The sequence below is a fragment of the Stylophora pistillata genome, chromosome 8 (assembly GCF_964205215.1).
Source record: "Stylophora pistillata chromosome 8, jaStyPist1.2, whole genome shotgun sequence".
In the NCBI taxonomy this organism is placed as follows: domain Eukaryota; kingdom Metazoa; phylum Cnidaria; class Anthozoa; order Scleractinia; family Pocilloporidae; genus Stylophora; species Stylophora pistillata.
In genome coordinates, this window is record NC_142526.1 from 1610362 (window position 1) to 1632885 (window position 22524).

Genomic DNA, 22524 nt, shown 5'->3' on the forward strand with positions numbered 1-22524 from the left:
AATCTCTAATCTCGTCTACATACATTTCTCCTTGTATCAGCTTCACTATAGCAACTGTTGCCTTCTTCAAATTTTCTGTTGTTAAGTACTTGGGAATGCCGTTGCTGCGATTACGACGCACTAGGCAGGCTTTAAGAGCCCATGACTGTAAATATCGAGAATCGCTGGTCAAGCTGAAAAATCGAAAATTCTGATAGTTTTCCTGGAAAACCCTTTTAGGGAGATATATTAGAAAAAAATATTTCAAAGTCTGAAAAATCAAATGTTTCCGAGGAAATGGGGAAAAACGAAAATTCGGGTTTTTACCTAGTTAATTATGCAAAAAATACAGTAAAATTGAGCAACTTTAGTGTGCTAGTACTAAAGGAGGATGTTTCGTAAGAAATCGGGGATGTTTTTACTTGAAAATATAATTCATTTGATTTTTATTTATGGCTTTTTTAGGAGCTTTGGTTCAATTTTAAAAATTACAAGATTTTTTAACAAAATACTCTCAAACACTTGTTGCAAAAAGCGAAAACTCGAGCAACTTCAAGCCTTCAAAACGCGTCTTGGTATATGAGAAATCATGTCAAAATGCATGCTGGCACAAAGTTTGGTCCTTATACTAAAATAAAATGTAATAAAAGATTTGGGTAATTCAGAAAAGTGCCGGAAAAAGACAAGAGTTACGACGCAATGTGGCCAAGGTCATGAGTTTGAATGATACAAATCAGTTCTAGAAATCGTACTTGAGAGCTACGAAGTAAACAAGATAGTCAAAGATGGTTAAAAAAATTATTTGATATAGAAATGATATGAAATTATACAATAAAAAACCCATAGACATTGCTGAAGAGGGCTGTAAATTGATGTGTAGATACGAAATTTTCTGTTAATTTGAATTGCACAAAACTTTGTTATTGTTGACTCGCTATTTCAACAGCACTACCTACACCTAACTATAGATAAGGGCCGCTGTATATTTCACCATTTTTGTTGACTAGGTGTTTATTATCGACATTATTCTTAGTTGAATAGCTACGTTTTCTGAAACTGCGATAATATTTCTTTTGAAATATCTTGCATATCTTGAAAAATGTTGTGCGAGTAGACAAACAAAGTCACGGAACACCGCAAGCTTCTGCTGTGTAGTTTTTCACCTAAGATAACAGCCCAACTATTTTTTATGCTATTTACTCTTATTATTTTCGGAAAATGGGTCTCATTTCTGTCATAAAAATTGATAAAAAGGACTTATGTCACGGTAACAATTATACCGTGTTGCAGTCTGGGCGATAATGCTCTATGATGTAATCACGGTCTTTTTCTTAAAGGTAAACACGTGCGAGGTTTTTCAGAGCATAAAAAGAAAACGATATCATTCTGTAGCTTTGCTTCTCTTCTTGGGGGGGGGGGGTGCTTGTGGTGCAAGTTCTGGGATTCGTGTAGTGACTAGTGTTAGACAGTCTCGGGGAACGCGAAATTGTTCCCCCGTGCAAAAGAAGATTAATGACATCAGTTTACTGAACAACTTCAGATTTTATCCTGGTGGAATGAGGGTGTGGCAGGCATTTGATAAAGGCCCCGGCAAATGCATCTCTTCGGAAGGAACAAATGGTAAACTTTGCGTTATATTCTCCTTCCAGTTTCTAGCTATTATGTAGCATGATCTCTCTTTAGTTTTGAGACTGAAAAATTCAGCGAGGGAAAGCTTGAAATCAAGATCACTTGAAAACATCAAACCTGGCGCCAGTTTTTGTTATAAAAATTGATTTCAAGTTTTTTTTTTATTTCGAACGCTACACTGGAAAAAGAAACTTTTACTTCATTTAGGTAGCAGTGCACAAGTTGCACCTAACGCTATTTTCGCTGTGGGAAACGCACCAAATCTCGCTCTGGACAAATTTTAGGTGTGTTTGATTTTGTCTTTAATCATCTTTCATGTTATTATTTTCCACAGAACGCCATTACCAAAATATTCCCTCGGCGAATTTAAAGAGATCGCCCCAAGGAGAAAACCTAAAGAGCCTACTAAGTGAAGCCTACTGGCCTTGAAGCAAAAGGCGATGTTCAAGTGTTTCCACGTCCAAAAGAGGGCGGCACGCGTAGTTTCCAAAGGCATTTCTCTTTGGAAAAGCATCTCGCGTTCGGAACATGCACAAAGACGGTTGAAAGGGAGACATTTCTTGATAAAGCGAAGGTTAAATATGCCGCAAGGCTCGAGGAAGGTTCAAGTTCCGTGCCAACTATTCCTCTACCTCCTGAAACCTGTCCTCGTAGCACTGAAGGCTTCGCTTTCAAACAAGTTAAGAAAGCTTACCGGTTTAACGAAAAGCAACGAGAATATCTGACTGTTAGGTTTACCATCAAACAAGTGGCAAAAAGGTCGACGCGGAAATGGTTGCAACAGAAATGAGAAGAGCAAAGGGATCGTAAGGGAAGCGCTTGTTCAGTGTCTCCGAGTTTTTGGCGACTCAACAAGTAGCTTCATTTTTTCCAGAATGGCACCAAAAGTGAAACAGCAGACAGCCCTCTGCGCACAAGCTGCAACTGAGGAAGATCTGGTTTCTTTGGAAGAAGAGTTTAATTTGTCAAATGCTATGGAGTCTATTTTTGAGCAGTTAAATTAAAATGTAACCTGGGGTTGATCAGAGAAAAAAGACATCTTACATCGCTCTGCTCGAAGACCTTGTTAAATGCTACTCATGCAGTTTAAGAGGCAAATGGCAAAAGGCTATATAAAAAAAAATTGAGTTTTATATGAAAGTTGATATAAAATGGGGGCCACGGAGCATATTTTAGATCGGAGGAGCTATTTTAGTTCACGCGTAGTGCGAGCTCATTGACACCAACTTATCAATGAGGGACCTGGGGCCTCCCCTCCGAGGAGAGCCTCCTTTTGTCTGTTTCTTAGTACGCCTTTCTTGGTTCAGAAAGACTGCTAGATAGGGTGTCCTGGGATATGCTCCCCCCGCAGTTTTTGAAATCTAGAGCTTCTGAAATCACCGGAAACGCGCTTCAGTCCTAGGAAAAATATGTCAACTTTTTTTAAATTACAAAGATTAAAATAAATAATAATGATAATAAATTGTTCTTGGTGAGGCTACAGCCCACTCAACCCCATAGCTCCGCGGTCCCCGTATTAAAGGTGCAAACCGGAAATGAAAAAGTCCCCTTCGAACTGCACTTGGCAGTCAGCCTGAAGTCAAACAGGATCAGGCCGGCGAGATGTTGTTCGATAAAGACTCATTAAAGAGTTTATACAAATAATTTAAAACGAGATATATAGGACTGGATGCTTTAGAATGGAGTTTTGACGAAATAAAGGATCGTATCCGCTTTACTCGGCAACTTCACCTTTGATCCAACGTGACAATTGTCACGCGATTGAAACATTTTGCTTTTCCTCAAGACAGTATCGAGATAAAAAACAAAAACCTCATTGGCTTGAAAAAGACTTAAACGCTATTAAATACTGGTCATTATTCTTGTACATTTTATGTTGAAGCCGTCAAAAGGGCCCTTCCTACACCAGAACCGTTAGGCGGTACGATTTCTACAACTGATTTGCATCATGCAAATTCGTGACCTCTGGCCACAGTGTATAGCAAAGCTTTATGTTTTGCCGGCACGTTTCTGAATTACCCTATTCTTTTATTACATGTTATTTTAGTATAAGGACCAAACTTTGTGCCAGCAAGTTTGACATGATGTCACACATAGCAAGACACGTTTTCAAGGTTTGAAGCTGGTCGATTTGTCGCTTTTTGCAACAAGCATTTGACAGCACTTAGTTAAAAAATCATGTAAATTTTAGAATTAAACCAAAGCTCCTTTGAATGCCACATATAAAATTCACAGTAATTATACTTTGAATTAAAAACACTCACGATTTCTTACGAAACATCCTCATTTAGTACTAGCACGCTAAAGTTGTCCAATTTTAGTGTATTTTTTGCATAATTAATTAGGTAAAAACCCGAATTTTCGTTTTTTCCCATTTCCTCGGACACATTTTATTTTTCAAACTTTGAAATATTTTTTTTGAATATATCTCCCTAAAGGAGTTTTCCAGGCAAATTATCAGAATTTTCGATTTTTTTAACCTGGCCAGCAACTCTCGATATTTACAGTCACGGCCTCTTAAACTTCAACAGCCAGGCTATCTTTCGTTGTAGTACTGTCCAGGAAGATTATCTCACGAGCAACTCACGCAGTTTGTCTGAAGCTTGCAAGGTGAATATAGGCTTCTCATTCTTGACCTCCAAGCTGTCCTATGGCAGCTCGCTAACTTCCGCCCTTTGGCCATTCTTCCTCAGGCTTTCGCAAAAAGGCTCGACAACTGAACCATCTCTGACTCCTCAGAAGTTGGTGTGCTGAAAGCCCACGAGATGCGTCGTCAGCCGGTTTAAGAGCACCCGGATGGTGTTTACACTGGCTCTGTTGAGATGCATCTCTTATCTCAGCAACCCGGTTGGCAACGTAGGTCTTGAATCTACGAGAGTCGTTATTGATGTACTGCAGCGTGAACCTAGAATCTGTCGTGAGGAATGAGGAAGAAATGTCCAAATCAATCTCCTTTAAGATTAAACCATGAACACGTACTGCAATTGTTGCCCCCTGTAATTCAAGTCTTGGCACGGAGACATACTGAAGGGGGCTGTACGACTCTTGGCCATGATGAAGGAACATTGCACAGTTCTATCCGCTGTTTGCTTTCTCAAATAAGAGACAGTTCCATAACCAATTTCAGATGCATCACTGAAGTGGTGTACCTGAAAAAATGCATTGGTGGGACAGCCGCTATTAAAATAACGAGGGATTTTAACTTGGTTAAGCAGCACCAATTCTTCCTTCTATTTCTTCCAGCCTTTCAGTAATTCTTCCAGCAACCTTTCATCCCAATGTAGCTTAAACTGCCAAGTCTTCTGCATGACTCTTTTAGCTGGAAGCAGCACTGGCCCAATCATCCCAAGTGGATCAAACGTGGAGCTTATTGTCGATAAACATCCTCTTCTTGTGTCGTCGTCCATCTGCTTTCACAACAGCGCTACTTTCACTCCAAACGTGTCCGTTTCGGTGTCCCACTGCAACCCTAGTGCTCTCTCAATTGGAAGCTTATCCAAATCAAGACTTTTGACAGTTCTTCCTTCTGCTGGAATGGCTGATAATACTTCTTTCCCGTTGGAAACAAATTTGGTCAGGCGAAAGTTCCCTTTCCGTAACAACTGTATTAGCTGTAGTGATACCTTAATTGCACGTTCTCTAATAGGAACTGAAAATAAGCAATCATCCACGTAGAAGTTCTTGGACACAACTTCACACACGGCGTTTTTCAAACTCTGTTCTATTGTCAGTGGCCGTTCTCTTCAGAGCCCAAGCAGCAATACAGGGAGAATCTTCCTCTCCGAACAAATGCACAGTTATCTTGTGATCACTTGGTGGTTCTTCAAGACCTTCACCTCACCACAAGAACCGTAAGGCATCTGTGTCCTCCTCTGCACAAGCTTCTCTGTGAAACATACTCTCAATTTCAGATGCTACAGCTACCTGATCCTTTCTAAATCAATACAGCACTCCAATGAGTGAGTTATTCAGCTGGGGACCTTGTAACAGTTTCTTGTTAAGTGAGGTTCCACCATACTCTGCATCTGCATCATACACCACTCGGACTTTAGCCTTTTTCGGATTGACAACACCATGATGGGAAAGATACCATGTACGTTCACTGGTAGAAGCTGATTCATCTTTAGACAACTTGACAGCGTATCCCTTGGCGATGTAGTCATCCATCCCTACTTTGTATTACGCAGCAAACTCTGGGTTGCACTCAAACCGTTTCTTTAATTGTTTCAATCTCTTCTCCGCTAAGGACTGGTTGTTTGGCAGCTGGGAGCTATCGGTTCGCCACAAGAGGCCAACTTCATATCTTCCATGTTTCAGTTTAGTTGAACTCTTTAAGGTCTCTAGTGCCTTCTTGTCTTCAATGCTGTAGGCACTGTCACCAGCATTTCCAAATCCATAACACTCAGAGGCCCACAACCTCTCTACCTGCTGATGGAGATCCTTGGCTGACTCTTCCACCGCCCAATCGAATTCAAAGACAGAAAGTGCAATTGGCTTACTATCGTCCTCCCGTTTATTCGTTGGCCCAGCCACATACCATCCAAATGGGGTCTTGGTTGGATATGGCTACTTCATTGGGCTGTCTCCCCAGCAATAGTCCAGCACTATGTGCGCCTCTGGCACATCTTGACCAATGAGGACTGAGACTTTGTTCACATCGACAGGAATGTTTGGGAATTCTAAACCTCTTAGGTGGGGCTGTTGTGACAGGTCCAGCTGTTCTGAGCAATAACTGGTGGCCACTTTTAAGCTTTCTACGGCTAAGGCTTGAGAGACAGGAAAGCAAGGTCCTTCACAATTTGTTGATTGGATGAAAAATTTAAACCTGGTTAGTTCGCAATCATAATCCCTGTGTGTCACAGTGTTAATGCTCACACTCTCTGGGATTCCTTAAAGCTGGAGTCTTTCATCAAGATGACAGGAGATCAAGGAGCTGACAGCAGCAGTGTCCAGCAGACCATATGTGCTAACAAAGGCTCCATTCTCAGCCACAACACGTAGTGGGACCACCTTCAGCAACACAAAACTGCGCTTTGAATCCTCCATGGTTGCATTTTTTATAGGTAGGTCCATCCTTGCTTGGGGGTTCTGATCAACATTCCTTTCATCAACGATTTCAGACGGTGTCACCTATGGTACGTGTAACAGTGAATGATGGCTTAGGGGGTGAGAACAGTCGTTCTCATTACAACCTTTCTTAACCGGGCATCTTTTTCTAATATGAAAAGTGGATAAACAATGGTAACAAAGTGCATTAGACCTTGCAAATTGCCGCCGCCAATTCAAGCTCTTTGTCGGAAAAACTGTACACCTGGATATAGTGTGCTTGCCACTGCAAAGCTGACAACTTTCGCCTTGGCTGCGGTCACCTTTAACACTTTGACCTGCCTTTGCTGAGGGGACCTCTCTTCTTTGTTGGTCAGTACCACTATTCTACTCTATTTGGACTTCTGTTGCCAGGGTGGTAATTGTCGGGCCACTTCCTGGTTTCAGGATAGGTGTCCTTTTGGGTCTGAAACCACTGCCAACTCTTCTGGTGGGATGACTCGATCTTCCATAAATCGGGTCGTTCTCTGTCTGTGAATCTGCGGTGATGAATGCAGACAACTCCTTTAATGACGGCTCCCTGCCACCTTTCTTGTCACGGTACGACTTTTCTGACCTTCTCCATTTTGTCTGCAAGGCATCTGGAAGACGGTCATAGATTTGTCGTAGGTTGGTAGTACAATCAAGTTCGTTTGAATTCAGTTCAATTATTGCCGAGTAACAGTTCTGAAGTTTGTCGGAGAGAGCTAGAAGGGCTTTCCTGTCACCATTTCTGATTTTGGGCCGCCGACCACAGGAGACTTCAGTGCTTCTATGATCATAGCATTTTGTTCAACTCTTTGTTTCAACACCTGAAGAGCCAATTGGCAACCATTTGGTAAGCCTTGATAGTTCTCAATAGCTTCCTCAGCACTTCCAGTTGTGTAAGTCATTAAATAGTTCATCCTTTCACTATCGGTCATTGAAGCTCTACTCTCTACTTGATCTCTAAAACTTTGCTCTAAACCTTAAGTACCTGACTGGATCCCCATCGAATGGAGTGGGTGCAGCTGGTAGCTGCGTCATTCTTAGCTCCATCTTTTCCCAGAAGCTTGTCTGAGGTTCGCAGTTGGTCTTTGCAGCAGTGTTAGTCCCTCCTTTAATGATGTCTTGGCTCACTGTACCGCCACTGCTAGTAACAACACCCTGTTTCCAGGGAGTGATCGCCGAGATAAATTCTGGTGCCTCAGGTTTTAAGTAATCCTTTAATCAAACAACAAACATATGAAATACATATATATGAACTGCGGTTATGAAACGTATGTGTGCACGATCCTTCGCAGTAAAGCACTATTTAAGCAATAGTGAAAATCAGACCTGAAAAAAAAAATTCAGGCCTGTACGGGATCCGAACCACTGACCTCTGCGATACTAGTGAAGCGCTCTACCAATTGAGCTAACAAGCCAACTGGGAGCAGGCCATCAAATTAATTCGACATAAACTCGTAGATGATAAATCAAACAACAAACATATGAAATACATATATATGAACTGCGGTTATGAAACGTATATGTGCACGATCCTTCGCAGTAAAGCACTATTTAAGCAATAGTGAAAATCAGACCTGAAAAAAAAAAAAAAAAAATTCAGGCCTGTACGGGATTCGAACCACTGACCTCTGCGATACTAGTGCAGCCCTCTACCAATTGAGCTAAAAAGCCAACTGGGAGCAGGCCATCAAATTGGTAGAGCGCTGCACTAGTATCGCAGAGGTCAGTGGTTCGAATCCCGTACAGGCCTGAATTTTTTTTTTTTTTTTTTAGGTCTGATTTTCACTATTGCTTAAATAGTGCTTTACTGCGAAGGATCGTGCACATATGCGTTTCATAACCGCAGTTCATATATATGTATCTCATATGTTTGTTGTTTGATTTATCATCTACGGGTTTATGTCGAATTAATTTGATGGCCTGCTCCCAGTTGGCTTGTTAGCTCAATTGGTAGAGCGCTGCACTAGTATCGCAGAGGTCAGTGGTTCGAATCCCGTACAGGCCTGAATTTTTTTTCAGGTCTGATTTTCACTATCGCTTAAATAGTGCTTTACTGCGAAGGATCGTGCACATATACGTATATAATCCTTTAATGTTTTGCTGCTGGATCGGAGGGATACTCCAAATCTAAGTCAGAAGTTCTGGCTTGACAAATGTTTCTTGTTAGCAATCCGTGACTGAATTTATCTTTTGAGCTTATTTCTTCCTCTTTTCCTTTCGGTCAGTAGATAGGCTTTGCCCTTTTCAGTTAGCTTTGGTTGTCTCCTTTCAACAACAGTCACGAGTATCTTCGCCCGTTGCCAAATCCATCGCCGTTTTCGTCCATGTAGCGTAACCCGACTCCATTCCATCAGCTCCAATCATCGTAGAATAACCTTCGGGTTCACACAACACCATATTGTCGGGAGATTTCGTGCATTCAAAGGTTCCGCCTTCGTCACTCGCAAGATCCCACATCGACGTCGTAAATAATCAATACCTTTCCACTTGTGACTCCAATTTTCACTTGTGATTGCGACAAACAATTCCTTCTCACCAATATAATAATAATAACAATAATAATAATAATTTTATTTATATAGCGCTAAAATCCAATAATTGTCCAAAGCGCTACCTAATTACAATATAAAATATAAAAATATATAATATAAAATATCTACAATATACAATATAATACAAATATAGCCTAAGTTATCTACTATATAAATCAAAAACATCTCAAAACAAAACGAATCTCATAACCTATATGCTAACTTAAATAAAAAAGTTTTAAGGGATTGCTTAAAAGTTGCCACTGAAGCACATTTCCTAATCTCTAGAGGTAAATCGTTCCACAATTTTGGTCCTGCAATAGAGAAAGCTCTGTCTCCATATGTTTTCAATCTACTTCTTGGAACCACTAAATATTCTTTACATGAAGAACGCAATGACCTAGAGTATGTTTTAAAGTTCAAAAGGTCAGAAATATAGGAAGGTGCAAGGCCATGAAGGGCCTTGTATACCAATAAAAGGACTTTAAAAGTTATTCTAAACTCAACTGGTAACCAATGAAGATTAATTAAAATAGGAGATATATGAACATGCCTCGGTGTCAATGTGACAACACGAGCTGCAGCATTCTGAACTGCCTGTAGTCTAGCTAACAGATACTTAGGAAGGCCATGTAATAAGGAATTACAGTGATCAATTTTCGAACTAATAAATGTATGGACTAAGATTTTTTACATGTATCTTGGCTTAAGTACTTGCGGATTTTAGCAATATTTCTCAAATGATAGAATGATGATTTACAAATGTTCTTAATGTGCTCCTCAAAACTAAATATGCTATCAAACTGAACCCCTAAATTACGAACAGAGTCACGAGGTGCAATGCACTCAGAACCAACAGTAATGTGACCGATGTCAGGCATGGGATGGTATCTGGAACTGATGACTACAAGGTCCGTTTTGTCCTGGTTTAGTTTAAGATAGTTTCTTATCATCCATTCATCAATGTCCTTCACACAGCATTCCACTCTCAACTTCACTTGTTGGATGTCATTCAAGCTGGTAGATTTAAAGGTAATATATAATTGGGTGTCGTCAGCATATAGATGGTATGATAGTCCATGATCATTTATCATGTCCGCAATAGGTGATGTGTATAACAAATACAACAGAGGGCCCAGAACTGATCCCTGAGGGACACCACACTTCAATGCACGTTGTGAAGAATGACTATTCCCAACTTTAACAAACAGCTTACGTGAAGACAGGTATGATTTCAGCCACTTAAGCACAGTTCCTTGAAAACCAAAACAAGTAGACAGCCTTGTCACTAGAAGAGTATGGTCCACCGAATCAAACGCCGCCGACAGATCCAAAAGTACCAGTATGACCGACTCATTACGATCTAAAGCACAAAGAATGTCATTTTGAACCCTCAGTAGAGCCGTTTCAGTGGAGTGAAATGACTTGTATGCGGATTGAAACGTTTCAGAAAGACCATTAGATGTAATATAGTCTGTAAGCTGGACACATACCGCTTTTTCCACAAGCTTAGACACAAACTTCAAATTAGAAATAGGTCGAAAACTTTCATATTTAGTGAAATCAGCATTATGTTTCTTTAAAGTCGGTGTCATAGCTGCAATCTTCAAGACATCAGGCATAACTCCAGTAGATAAAGATGTATTCACTATGTTAGTCAACACAGGAGTTAGTAAATTGAAACATTCCTTCATTACCACTGCAGGCAGAGGATCAAGTACACAGGATTTATTAATGATGTCTTCATAACTGACATTAATAAAGTCTGAAAACACAGAGTTACATTCCACGTAGTTACCAAGAGTCACTTCATTAGCATCATTACCTTGCGCAGAATTCTTCTCTATTAGTGTGGCATGGATACGATCAATCTTGTCAATGAAATAATCAGCGAAAGAATTAGCTAGTGCATCGCTACAAGATGATGGATACCGTGCAGTTGATTGCTTTTGTAGTAGTTTTGATACTGTATTAAACAAAACCCGTTGATCACTTGAGTTTTCAGTAATGATGGTAGTGTAGTAAGAGGATTTCAACGACTTGATCAAATTATTCACAACGCAGCACTGACGATTATATTCTTGTCGATCAGCCTGCAGCCTGGTTCTTCGCCATTTTCTTTCAAGGCGTCGTCGCTTACGCTTCTCTACAGATACCTCATTAGTGTACCACGGAGCAGCAGGCCTAATAGTAACAACTCGGCGCTTGACAGGAGCATGCTTGTCCATTATTGATCTTAATAAGGTGTCATACTGTTGAACTAGATGATCGAGATCGCTGGATGGGTCAATGACGAGAGGGCAGTCAGCAACATCACTAAGAAACGACTCCATGTCAAGAGACCGAAGCTTCCGATAGAAGATAACTTCCTTCCTAAACTGGGGCTTTCTTATGGAGACATCACACATTACCGCCAAATGATCAGAGATGTGAGGATCATAGACTTTGATATTATTGAGCATGTTATCATCAGACTTATTTATAAGTAAGTCAAGAGTATGGCCATTGCGATGAGTCCCAGCACAGACACGTTGTTTAAGGTCAAAAGATTCCAAGATGTCAGTAAAACGTTTGGCATTTACATCATCTTGACAATCCATATGAAAGTTAAAGTCACCAGTAATTAGGACTCGATCAGAAGACTCCACAATTACAGATTCAAGTAGATGTGAGAATTCCTCAAAAAATCGATTGAAAGAGGAATTATCAGGTGGACGATAGATGACTAAGATCCTGACACTATATAGGCTCCGAAGACGAACATCCATGATTTCAAATGTATCATAATCAACTGTTAATGAAGTGTTGATGTTCAGCACATCCTTAAATAAGATACCGACACCGCCTCCTCTTCCTTGTTTCCTGGGAACATGTAGGAATCTATAACCTGTTGGACACAGTGTTCCAATCTCAACATCATCCATATTGTGTGGTCTCAGCCAGGTCTCAGTGAAAGCTAGTATATCTACATCAAAATCCACCACAAAATCTTTAACCTCCATTGTCTTATTACGCACGGAGCGTGTGTTCAGTAGAGAAAAATTTAAGCAATGCGATAAACCATTTTCACTGTATGGAATTTGCGCAGAATTTTGTGAAGAGACTTCAGGCCCAGGATGCGGATGTACGTCACCACTAACCAATAGAGATATTACCACGGAGTTAAAAGAGGCCGTAGTATTACTGCAATAGGATATTCTGCTTTTAAACCATTTTCTCTTCCGAGTCCTTAATAACAAACCTTTGTTCGGACTCATAAAGAAAAACATCCCATGGGAGGAGAATGCAAATAAGCTTCTCTGCCAGCGAGTAATCCGAGCATGACTCATAAAGAAAACCATCCCATGGGAGGAAAATGCAAATGAGCTTCTCTGCCAACGAGTAATCCAAGCGTAACATATTCCCGGTGAAGTTGGTTCAACAACTCTTTGGAACTGGTTTTCGAAGCTGTCAAACTCAGAGGTGACTTGAAAATCCCCGCCAACACATCTCAGTAGGATTATCAACCACAAGGACCAATTTAGAAAACGAATGGCCATCTTTAAGCGCATAAAAAAGTAGATAACACCAGAGCTTGTGAGGACACGTCCGCACCGCACCGCACCGCAAACGAGGTGAACATCAGGGTCGAATGTATTGCCGAGAAAATCGCGACCGCGAACGCATTATATAGAAGATACTTGAAGTCGCCAAATATTATTGACGTATTATTGCGAGAAGTCAATGGCGCCAAACTCCAATAACAAAGTCAAACGAAGAAACAAAGCGGGTCAAAGAAACAATAACTGGCTTGAAGTCCACAACGACATGAAGCAGCTTGAGCACACGGCAATTCGAGTAACTGCAACGACCAAAACTTTAACGACTAAAATTCGTCTTTATTGCTTTTCTATCTGCTCATCGAACCTCGTTACTCAAGTGAATATGCCTCCCAAACATAACAAAAGACGGAAGATTCATGAACGACTGAGGTCATATGATGATGTCATGTGACAAAAAGGGCGGGAAAACACAAAAACAGGGAACCTAGTAGCATTACCCTCTTATGAACCTGTTGATGCGCGTCATTTGCGTGACGGCGCTTCAAGTTACAGTTACACGCGTCACTTGCGTGACATTGGTTTACGTTACGGTTAGGTTCTTTAGCTATTTTTAGATGTGATTGATTTAATACGTGCGGAGCGTGTGTGTGGAATAGACATTTTTTGCTGTGGTCTACAAAAAGAAATTATAAAGGCCAACGGTGTCGCGGGATAGATATGTAAGTGCGTTTTATCTGTAATTTATCCTTATTGCCTGTGGTTAGCCCAGTTCGCAGTTCAATTAATATATTATTCATTTCATGTGTGATCATTGTGATATTACGTACCGCGACCTCGTGGCCGCGTGGATATCCTAGTCGATTTCTTTATATTGGTTCTATAGTTCCGCTCGTTTCTGGTTGTTTGCATTTAGCCTGTTTAGTTGTATTTTGTTGCCTCTGAGGGTTTTCATTTGTCGATCGCTAGTGCCTTGTAACGTTTGTTTGTGCAACTTCCTTACGCTAGTCCTTCATTGTTTATTTCAGTTTAAGAGACCAATTAATAAATGTGATGTGAATGTCGCTTCGGTCTCTGTAAAGTTCCACCCATTTTGGTATTTTTCTCCGGTCGCGATTTTCTCGGCAATACATTCGACCCTGATGTTCACCTGCCGTTACAGAACCATTCATGTTCTATTTGAGCTTGGATTGTGGCTACACATATTACACTTCAAACGTGCATCTTGGAAGAATAATACCAGTTCTCTTATGGTGTCATTATAATTTGACGCTATCATGGTTTTAATATTTTTATCTTTCAAGGACTCTAACATTTCTTTTTGTTTATCTGAGACTTCAAAATTTTTTGTTGGAGACTTGAGTTCAATAGCGAAGCCATTGTAGTCTTTATGATTGCATAATAATAGAATATCAGTCTGACCAGAAGTATAATCCTTCCTATAGTCATCTGATCGTCTATAAGTGGTATCTTGATGTTCACCAAGACCAGGAATTATAGTACAAAATTCACCATAGTTTTCCCCTATGAAATCAATAACATTATAAAGGAGAGATTTCTCATTATCGATTAATATCATATTATTGTATTTCCTATAAAACAGTTTGTATTGACCTGTTTTTCTTATTGATGGGAGAACTTCACTTGTTACCTATCTTTTAAACTTTTTAGCTTCATTCTTTTTTAATTCTTAAAATTAAACTATAGAAGCCTAATTCAATGATTAAGGTAATTTTTTTAGTACGGCCATTTTCAGTGGTCTCAGACAAAAGGTAACGATTCGGTACTCTTTGCTTAAGAGGCCTAAGAATATATTTTTTTTAATTTTATCATCTTCATCTACATGATCGGTTATTGCTTTTCTTGAATTTTTATATTCTAAAGTCTTACAAATATCTTTTCCCACAAACCATGGGTTATTATTTTCATCAATCAAAACTTGAAGTGGGCCAGTCTGTGCGTTATTGAAAGTGCGAGAAATCATTTCCATTATAATATATGTATATAAAATAATCTTTAAGTATATTATGTGCGTCGAGACTTAAAGAAAAATTATCTGAATAAAAGTATGGATTGCAACTGCCTTAATAGAAGTAGAAACATGTAACTGTCCTTTTTGTGATGAAGTTATCCAGAAAATTTAACCTGTTGAAGAAAAATGTTGTGAGAATCAATATATTCGTTTGGGCAATGGCTTCCTTGTTTGTATTAATTGTGGACAAGTAAAGGGCCCATATTGTGGACAAGTAAAGGGCCCAAACATTATACCAAGTTCATTGATTTCTATGAAAATCGGTATAAATTCGGAAGAAAATCCTTCCATAACACAAAATACCATATAGAAAATGTCATCTATGATATTTGTGATGAAACCCGCATTCAAATATGTAGAAACAACATAGACAAAATTGTAAAAGTCTTTGATCTCATTGAAAAATTTCCACCACAAACAAACAGTTTAAGAAAACGAATGATATCGATAGAGCTTATCATTGGTAAGCTTGTTCAAATGATGAATTTATCACCAAATGAAATAGTACCTTCAAAATCGAAAAAGGCTATTGAGCGTTATGAGCAGTATTGGGATCAAATACATAATATAATTGGAACTGAGATCAGTTCAGTAATTAAGAGAAGCCGCCAGAATATTTCGAGAATCGAAAATCAGTGACGAGATTTCGAATTTTTTTTTTATTTTACCAAAACATCCCTTTCTGTGAACTAGTTTGGAAAAAGAAATTAAATCTCCAGCGATTTTTTTTTCCGGCTGAAATTTTATAAAGTTTGAAAATTCGCTAAAATAGCCGTTTTCGCCTTGCCTAAACGGTCAAATCGTCACGCAACTTTAGAAAGATGTTTGCGGCGCTAAACAAGTCCATTCACCACCAAACTTTGCATAGTAATTATTATAATATCACTGCACAATAAAAGCATACAAAATGTTTTTTGGAATTCTCTTTGGTATGGGTTTTATCGCCGTTTTTATAAAGGTGTATTTTGCGCGTCTTTTGAAAGACAAAATGAAGGCGAACTTTGACCGGTTTAAACAACACCTGGTACCTTAAATTTCGACATGAAAACCATTTCAAACGAAAGCTCCTTTATCAAACTATACACCTCGAAAGTTTCGCCGTTGGATATTAAGTCTCGTCTCAGTAGTTAGATAAAACGTGATGCCACCCAAGCGCCATGTAAGCGTGCTTGGTGAATGATATTAAACTGGTCAGCCCCCAAACCCTACTGATCAAATATGCTGATGATATTACAGCAAGTGTGCCTGTCACAACTGGCCCTAATCTTACAGATTTATCATATTATGAAGTAGAAAATATCAAACGTTGGGCGGATAAAAACCTGATGACACTAAACATGAAGAAAACGTTTGAGATGGTTGTTAAAGGCAAAACCACAATGCCCCTTCCAGAGCTCGTGGGCGGAATAACCAGAAAAAGCGAACTGAAGCTGCTAGGAGTTACAGTAAACGAAGATCCATGTAACTGGGACGTTCAATTTGAAAACATGCTCAGCAAAGCAAGTTCTAGACTGTACATCCTCAGAGTCTGCAAATACTACGGCTTTTCATTACAAGAACTTACACTGCTGTTTGACAGTCTAATTATGTCACTTTTCACTTACGCAATTGAGGTGTGGGCTTCTGCCCACTACAGTAAATATCTCTCTCATATTGATAAGTTCTGTAAGCAAGCTTTACGTTATGGTTACACCAGCAAATACACTCCCATAATGGATGTAATTAAAATTAAAGACAGGCTTCTTTGGGACGAGATAACCTATGACAGCGCAAATGCATTACATGAACTTTTACCAGCTCAGAGAGCTAGGAGCCTCAGGAAAAGTGGACATAATTACATCCTGCCTCTAGTTAGAACCGAACGTTTTAAACGTTGCTTTTTTAATAGATGTCCTTTCGAATTTGTGTAGCCACTTAGTCTTATATATACATAATGAATTGATATATGTAGGAAATTGTAAGTCCAGAGGTTTTGTCTCTGGACGCGTTTCATTTATTTTTTCCAAGTCGATAAAGGTCTTATCTATCTATCTATCTATCTATCTATCTATCTATATCACTTACCGAATTTTGGGGCCGGGAAGTTTGAAGACTGAACGGACTCAGACGTAAAGAAATTTACTAAATTACGAACGGGATAATTTATGAAATGTATATTTCGAGACACGGTCTGGAATGTCGAGGATGAAAGCTTATATAATTTACCGTATAATGCGGCGCGATCGGAATTTTGAAGACCAAACGGACTCAATACAAATGTATTTGCCGAATTGACACGGCCTGAAATTTTGAAGACAAAACGGTTTTACCTCAAATCAGTATATGTTTGAAACACTTCCTGACTTTCAAACTACAATGCAAACGAAATCAACCGCCGGTAATACATGCAAAAACTAAATTTGAAATTTTCTTTGTCCTTGTGATTGGTTACTAAAATTCCCTGTAAAATTGTAGATACGGCCGTTTTTCAATAATATTTTGAAAATATACTTGTGTTGAGCCGGTTTCGTCTTGAAAATTCCCGGCGAAAATTGTGTAAATATTGAGTCCGTTTCGCCTTCGTCATTCCATTCCAGGCAGTAATTAGGAAAATATATTTTATAGGTTTAGCCGGCCGTAATTTGATAAATTTACGTTGATCGAGCCCGTTTCCTGTTCAAAATTCACGGCCGCAATATTCAGGAAATTACATAAGCTCTCGCCTTCGGCATTCCAGGCCGTGTTTCGGAAAATAAAAAGTGAGTCGGCCTCAATTTGGTCAATTTACCTTTAGTCAGTTTAGTCTTCGAAATTACCGGCCGCCATTCGGTAAATATTTATTAGCCTTTACCGTAATAGAAATGAAAAATATTATATATTTTTTGCTTTAAAAAAACGATAAGCTTTTGCATACCTTCACATCTGATCCAGTCAACCGAACAGTTAATTTTGACCCTTATTGTGATTGGTCCGCTGATGAACGAACTTCAATTTTTTTGTTCTGAACTTGTCTTGTGATTGGCTAAAATATACGGGGTGGCCCTGGTTGAGTTCGTTTCACTGTTAATTTTAATTTTAATTGTTAGTTATTTCAATTTCTAATCAATTAGGTCTTGACAGTATGTATTAAGTTTTTTAGATTCTTAATCTTAGAAGCAAGTAAGTATTTTGAACGAGCTCTATGAGCTCCTTGACGCTGCGTGGGTAAATAAAGTATTCATTGATCGATCGATTGAAATATATTTAAAAAGTAAAATCTAAACATTTTCGACCCTTGGTCATCATCTGCGTAAGTGATAATGACTGCGATAAAAAAACAAGTGTCAAATATATAAAGGCTGATAGTTTCGAAAGAAACTGTTTGGGGCTGCGTCGATGGAAGTAACGAAATAATTTGGATATATCAACAAAGTTGAAGTGGTAAATTGGCCACCGTAACGATTACAAAAGCTGACGTTTCGAGCGTTAGCCCTTCGTCGGAGCGAATAGAGGAATTGTGGGTTGCGTGTGCTTTTAAAGGCAGAGAATGGAGCTACGTTATTGGTGGGAACATGGCAACGAAAAAAACATGAATAAATTAGTGGAATGAAAAGCGTTCGTTGATCCTTGTGGGATTTAGACTGCCGGTTTGAAAGATGAGCTTTTGTTCAAGATTTTTACGCCTTTCCGTGCTACGTAAGTGCAAGGAAAGACCGCAGATTACCATATGTTGCTTAGAACGATTAGGTAAACTAGAATGTCTAGCGACTGGTTTCGATGTGTCCTTGTCATTCCTCAACCCTCGACCTCGTGCACAACAGTCCAGCGCTCTATCCATTGAGCTAAACAGTAAGATAATTCAAACAACAACAAACATATGAAACATATGCGTGAACTGCGGTTATAAGACGTATATGAGAACGATCCTTCGTAGTAAAGCACTATTTGAGCAATAGTGGAAATCAGACCTGAAAAAAATTTCAGGCCTGTACGGGATTCGAACCACTGACCTCTGCGATACTAGTGCAGCGCTCTACCAATTGAGCTAACAAGCCAACTGGGAGCAGGCCATCAAATTAATTCGATATAAACCCGTAGATGATAAATCAAACAACAACAAACATATGAAACATATGCGTGAACTGCGGTTATAAGACGTATAGGATGTAACATCATTTCTGGAACGATGTGGGAGGGAATGCGCTTATGTTTTGCTTAACTTATCGTAGGGCTTAGCTGTAAATGTTATGGAGGAAATGTAAAACTTAGTCTTGTGGTGCCACTGAATGCTTTACTTGAGCGGTGTGGATTTTTTGCTTTTTTAATGTTTTAAAGTATTTATTTTACTTCCTTTTTTTTTAATGATGTAATGTAGTCTTGGGATGTCCCCAATCAGTGCCATTAATTAGTATATTAGTTTTAGAGTATTAATTAATTTTTTTAATGATGTAATGTAGTTTTAGGGTCTTCGAAATTAGTGCCTACAGGCACTAGAAAGACTAGACACGTTAATAAAGGTCAATATGTATGAATGTATGTATGTAATAATAATAATAATAATATAGATCAATTTCTATAGCGCATTTCCATGTAAATGCTCTAATGCGCTTTACAACACTGTGCGGGGGACTTTTCCAGACTGCCGGCGGCAGTTTACAATTAATAAAGGAGAAATTTTTACAGATGCCCCCTCTCCCCCTTCCCAGTAAACAGGCCAGACCACATCACAGTAATCTCGTGATGTGGGTTCTTTAACGTCCCTTGCCGAAATTAACTAACTGATAGGTGCAGGAGACGGGACCTCCGGCTTTACGTCCTATCCGAGAAGACGAAGCAATGTGAGTGAAGCGTCTTGCTTAAGGACACAACGTCAAGCCCCAGCCAGGACTTGAACCCGGGCCATCTGACCTAGAGTCCAGCGCACTGACCACTGGACTACTCACGCCTCACAATATGTAAGAAAAACTGTCGAGCTCAAAGTTGCAAAATTATAAAATTGTAAATGTTTTAAACTAAGGGATGAGTGCCGAACTCCAACCGGTGATATCTTATTTGTAAAGTGATTACGAGCTCTGACTGGGGGAAGTCAAACAAACATATTGAACGAGTGTACTGGAGGAGTCGCATTCGAGTGGGCGATAGACTCGGGATTTGCAGTAAGAAGTGAATACTAGCACAATGTCTCCATAAATTAACGTACATATAATCGAGAAAAATTATAACACTTTGTTTTTTGCCTCCCGTGTCAGTGCTTTTATTTGCCTCTTGCAACTGTTAATCTTCAGGGCCAGGTTGTTCAAAGCTGAGTTACGATAATCCAGAGTTAGTGTGTAATCTGATCTCAGATCTGAAATGTCCAAAAGAAAATCAGTATGATTCTTTTGGTCTTGAATTTGATGATTGAATGCTCTAATTAAAAGAAGAGAGAGAATTATTCCGAGAAGACTTTTGCACAAAGGAATAAAGAAACTCGGTTAAAATTTAACCTTGGATTGGCGCTAATCGGTATTCGAAAAACTGGGCCCAGTACATCATACAATGGCGCTTCAACATTTATCAGTACTTATCATTTAGCTTCAAAAACCCTCCCACGTGAAGAGATATTCAGTTTTTCATCTTTTTGATATAATATCGTTTTACACTGTAGACATAATAGTTTGGTTTTAACCATCAAAATAACACATTATAATTTTCATTTTAAACGTTTTTCGGGAATATTTGCATGAACTTGTAAGCACAGAGTGTGTTATGAGTGAGTTAAGGCTCATGAGAATAGAGAATATCCCACACGAGACCATGGACATCCTAAATTTAATTTCTTCAGTATTTTTTACTTTTCGGTGTTGTTGGCAATTTCTTTTTTATATCAAGCAGATGATGTAGGTAATCTTTCAAAGTGTACAAAAATTGGGATACGATAAAAATGGTACCTTAGTAATAAAAAACAGTTTTCACCGAAATCCAATAATGTGTCTAGGAGATAAAATGTCTTTATGCTTTACCCCCTTTTCAAATCCACAACTTCTTAAAAATAGTGCTGCATATCCTAAAGCTTGCTTTACTGGGCCTTAAGACAATAACAAAGTCGAGGTTGGAGTTAATTGGCTATGAACAAAGGCCCATAGCCGCTTTAATAAAAACTTTTATCATTTCCAACTTAACTTACACTGGAAAACTTTTTCCTGGCCCAGAAAGGGTGAGGGCCCAAAACACGCCAAATAGCAAGATAATTTCCTAAAATCATGATGCTTACCCCACCCAAAGGAAATGCAGCTCCACTATAGCCACTAGGAAAGGAGGTAACTAATGATAACATTAAGATTACAGAAAAGGAAGTGTATGCAAATGCCAGAAAAAGACTGCTGCCCTTGCAAGTCAGCCCTTGATGGTACACAACCTTTTGGATGGACTGCCGCCCTTGCTAGTCAGCCCTCTCTCCTACAGCAAAATTAAGCCTAAGTATATATACACAACTCTGAGACTGATCATAACCACTGCCCTTGCAAGTCGAATGATCAGCCCAGAGTTATGGTACAAGTAACTTCCCCCGCAAGCCACCTGTGTACATATGAAAATACGAGATGAAGTTAAGATGATATGGAAGGAATCCGAATATATTTTTGAGAAGCATTGGACTTCCAACGGCCCAAAGCCCTCATCTGGGCATGGGAATGCTTCAGACATTCCAGCCTCTGCAGCATAAGAAGCCGCCCCTATCCGAAAACTGTGACCCTTATATCTAGATGGATCGAGACCACAATATTTAAAGACAATGGAGAGATGCTCGGTAAACTGAGTTCTACTGACAGTGGAACCATCAGCTAAAATAAAAAGGGGGCCTGGCGTACGCCCTCTAACAGATAAATAACCCAACATCAGATGCACTGGACAAAACTGACTTTGACGGTTAATTACCAACGAAAAGGGTCCCAGCTTATAGTTTTGCTTAAAATCCAAACAAGTGCACTTCAGGGCCACAACATTTTTATTCTTATCCACCAACTGCACCAGCTGATGACGCTGTATGGAAGATCCACCCCCCTTGGAGCCGGACAAGGTGATTTCGCCAATCCTCAGGCAGGCAAAAAATTCAAAGGAGTACATTGCACGAAACAGACAAATCTCATAAGGTGAACGATAAAGATGAATGGTGGACTCTAAAAGCCTATGGAGTATGGGCAGAGTGAGTGGCAGCCTACTATCTAAACGAGAACCTAGTTTATCATAGCCCTTGAGCATCTGGATGACAAAAAAGACCTTAGTTTGATCCGAAAGCCCTGATAACTTGTGACAGTAGCGTAAGGCAGAGACGTAAGTATGCACAGTGGAAGGAGCATAATGATGGTTATACATATAAGCAATAAAAAGGGCTAAGATGGAAGGGGAGATTGGAAGACTTGTTAAAACACCAGGGGATGTAACATGCAAGAACAAATGAGAAAGCTTCCAGTTGGAAGCGACGAAGGTTGAAGGCTGGATCTCAAAAGCGAAGATATTACGGATGCCAGTTCTGAGGCTGCAGATGCAGAGGAATATCTGTTGGGCTGTGTTCCATATGGGGTGGTGCTAAACTTTGGAAACTCTCGAACTGTAACCGGGAGAGAGAGTCTGCAAGAGTGTTATGCACTCCCCGGACATGTTTTGCTCTAAAAAGGATGTTATTACGTAAAGAAACCAAGACCAGTGCTCGCATAAAAAACATCAAGGCCTTATCTTTGGATGACTGCTTATTCATAGCATCGACGAGGGCCTCACTGCCGGTGCAAAAAAGAATACAGCG

The 22524-nt window shown here is 39.5% G+C and overlaps 1 protein-coding gene across 1 annotated transcript; it reads right to left on the reverse strand.

Annotated features, from left to right (window-relative positions):
* Window positions 1-4269: 4269 nt before the first annotated feature.
* Window positions 4270-4674, reverse strand: LOC111323635 (uncharacterized). Its single transcript, XM_088730317.1, has one exon. It carries the CDS (start codon window positions 4672-4674, stop codon window positions 4270-4272), a length of 405 nt encoding a protein of 134 aa, XP_088586443.1.
* Between the last annotated feature and the right edge of the window lie 17850 nt (window positions 4675-22524).

Excerpts from the sequence above, each read along its gene's own strand:
- LOC111323635 (XM_088730317.1), bottom strand. The coding sequence starts at position 4,674 with ATGTTCCTTCATCATGGCCAAGAGTCGTACAGCCCCCTTCAGTATGTC.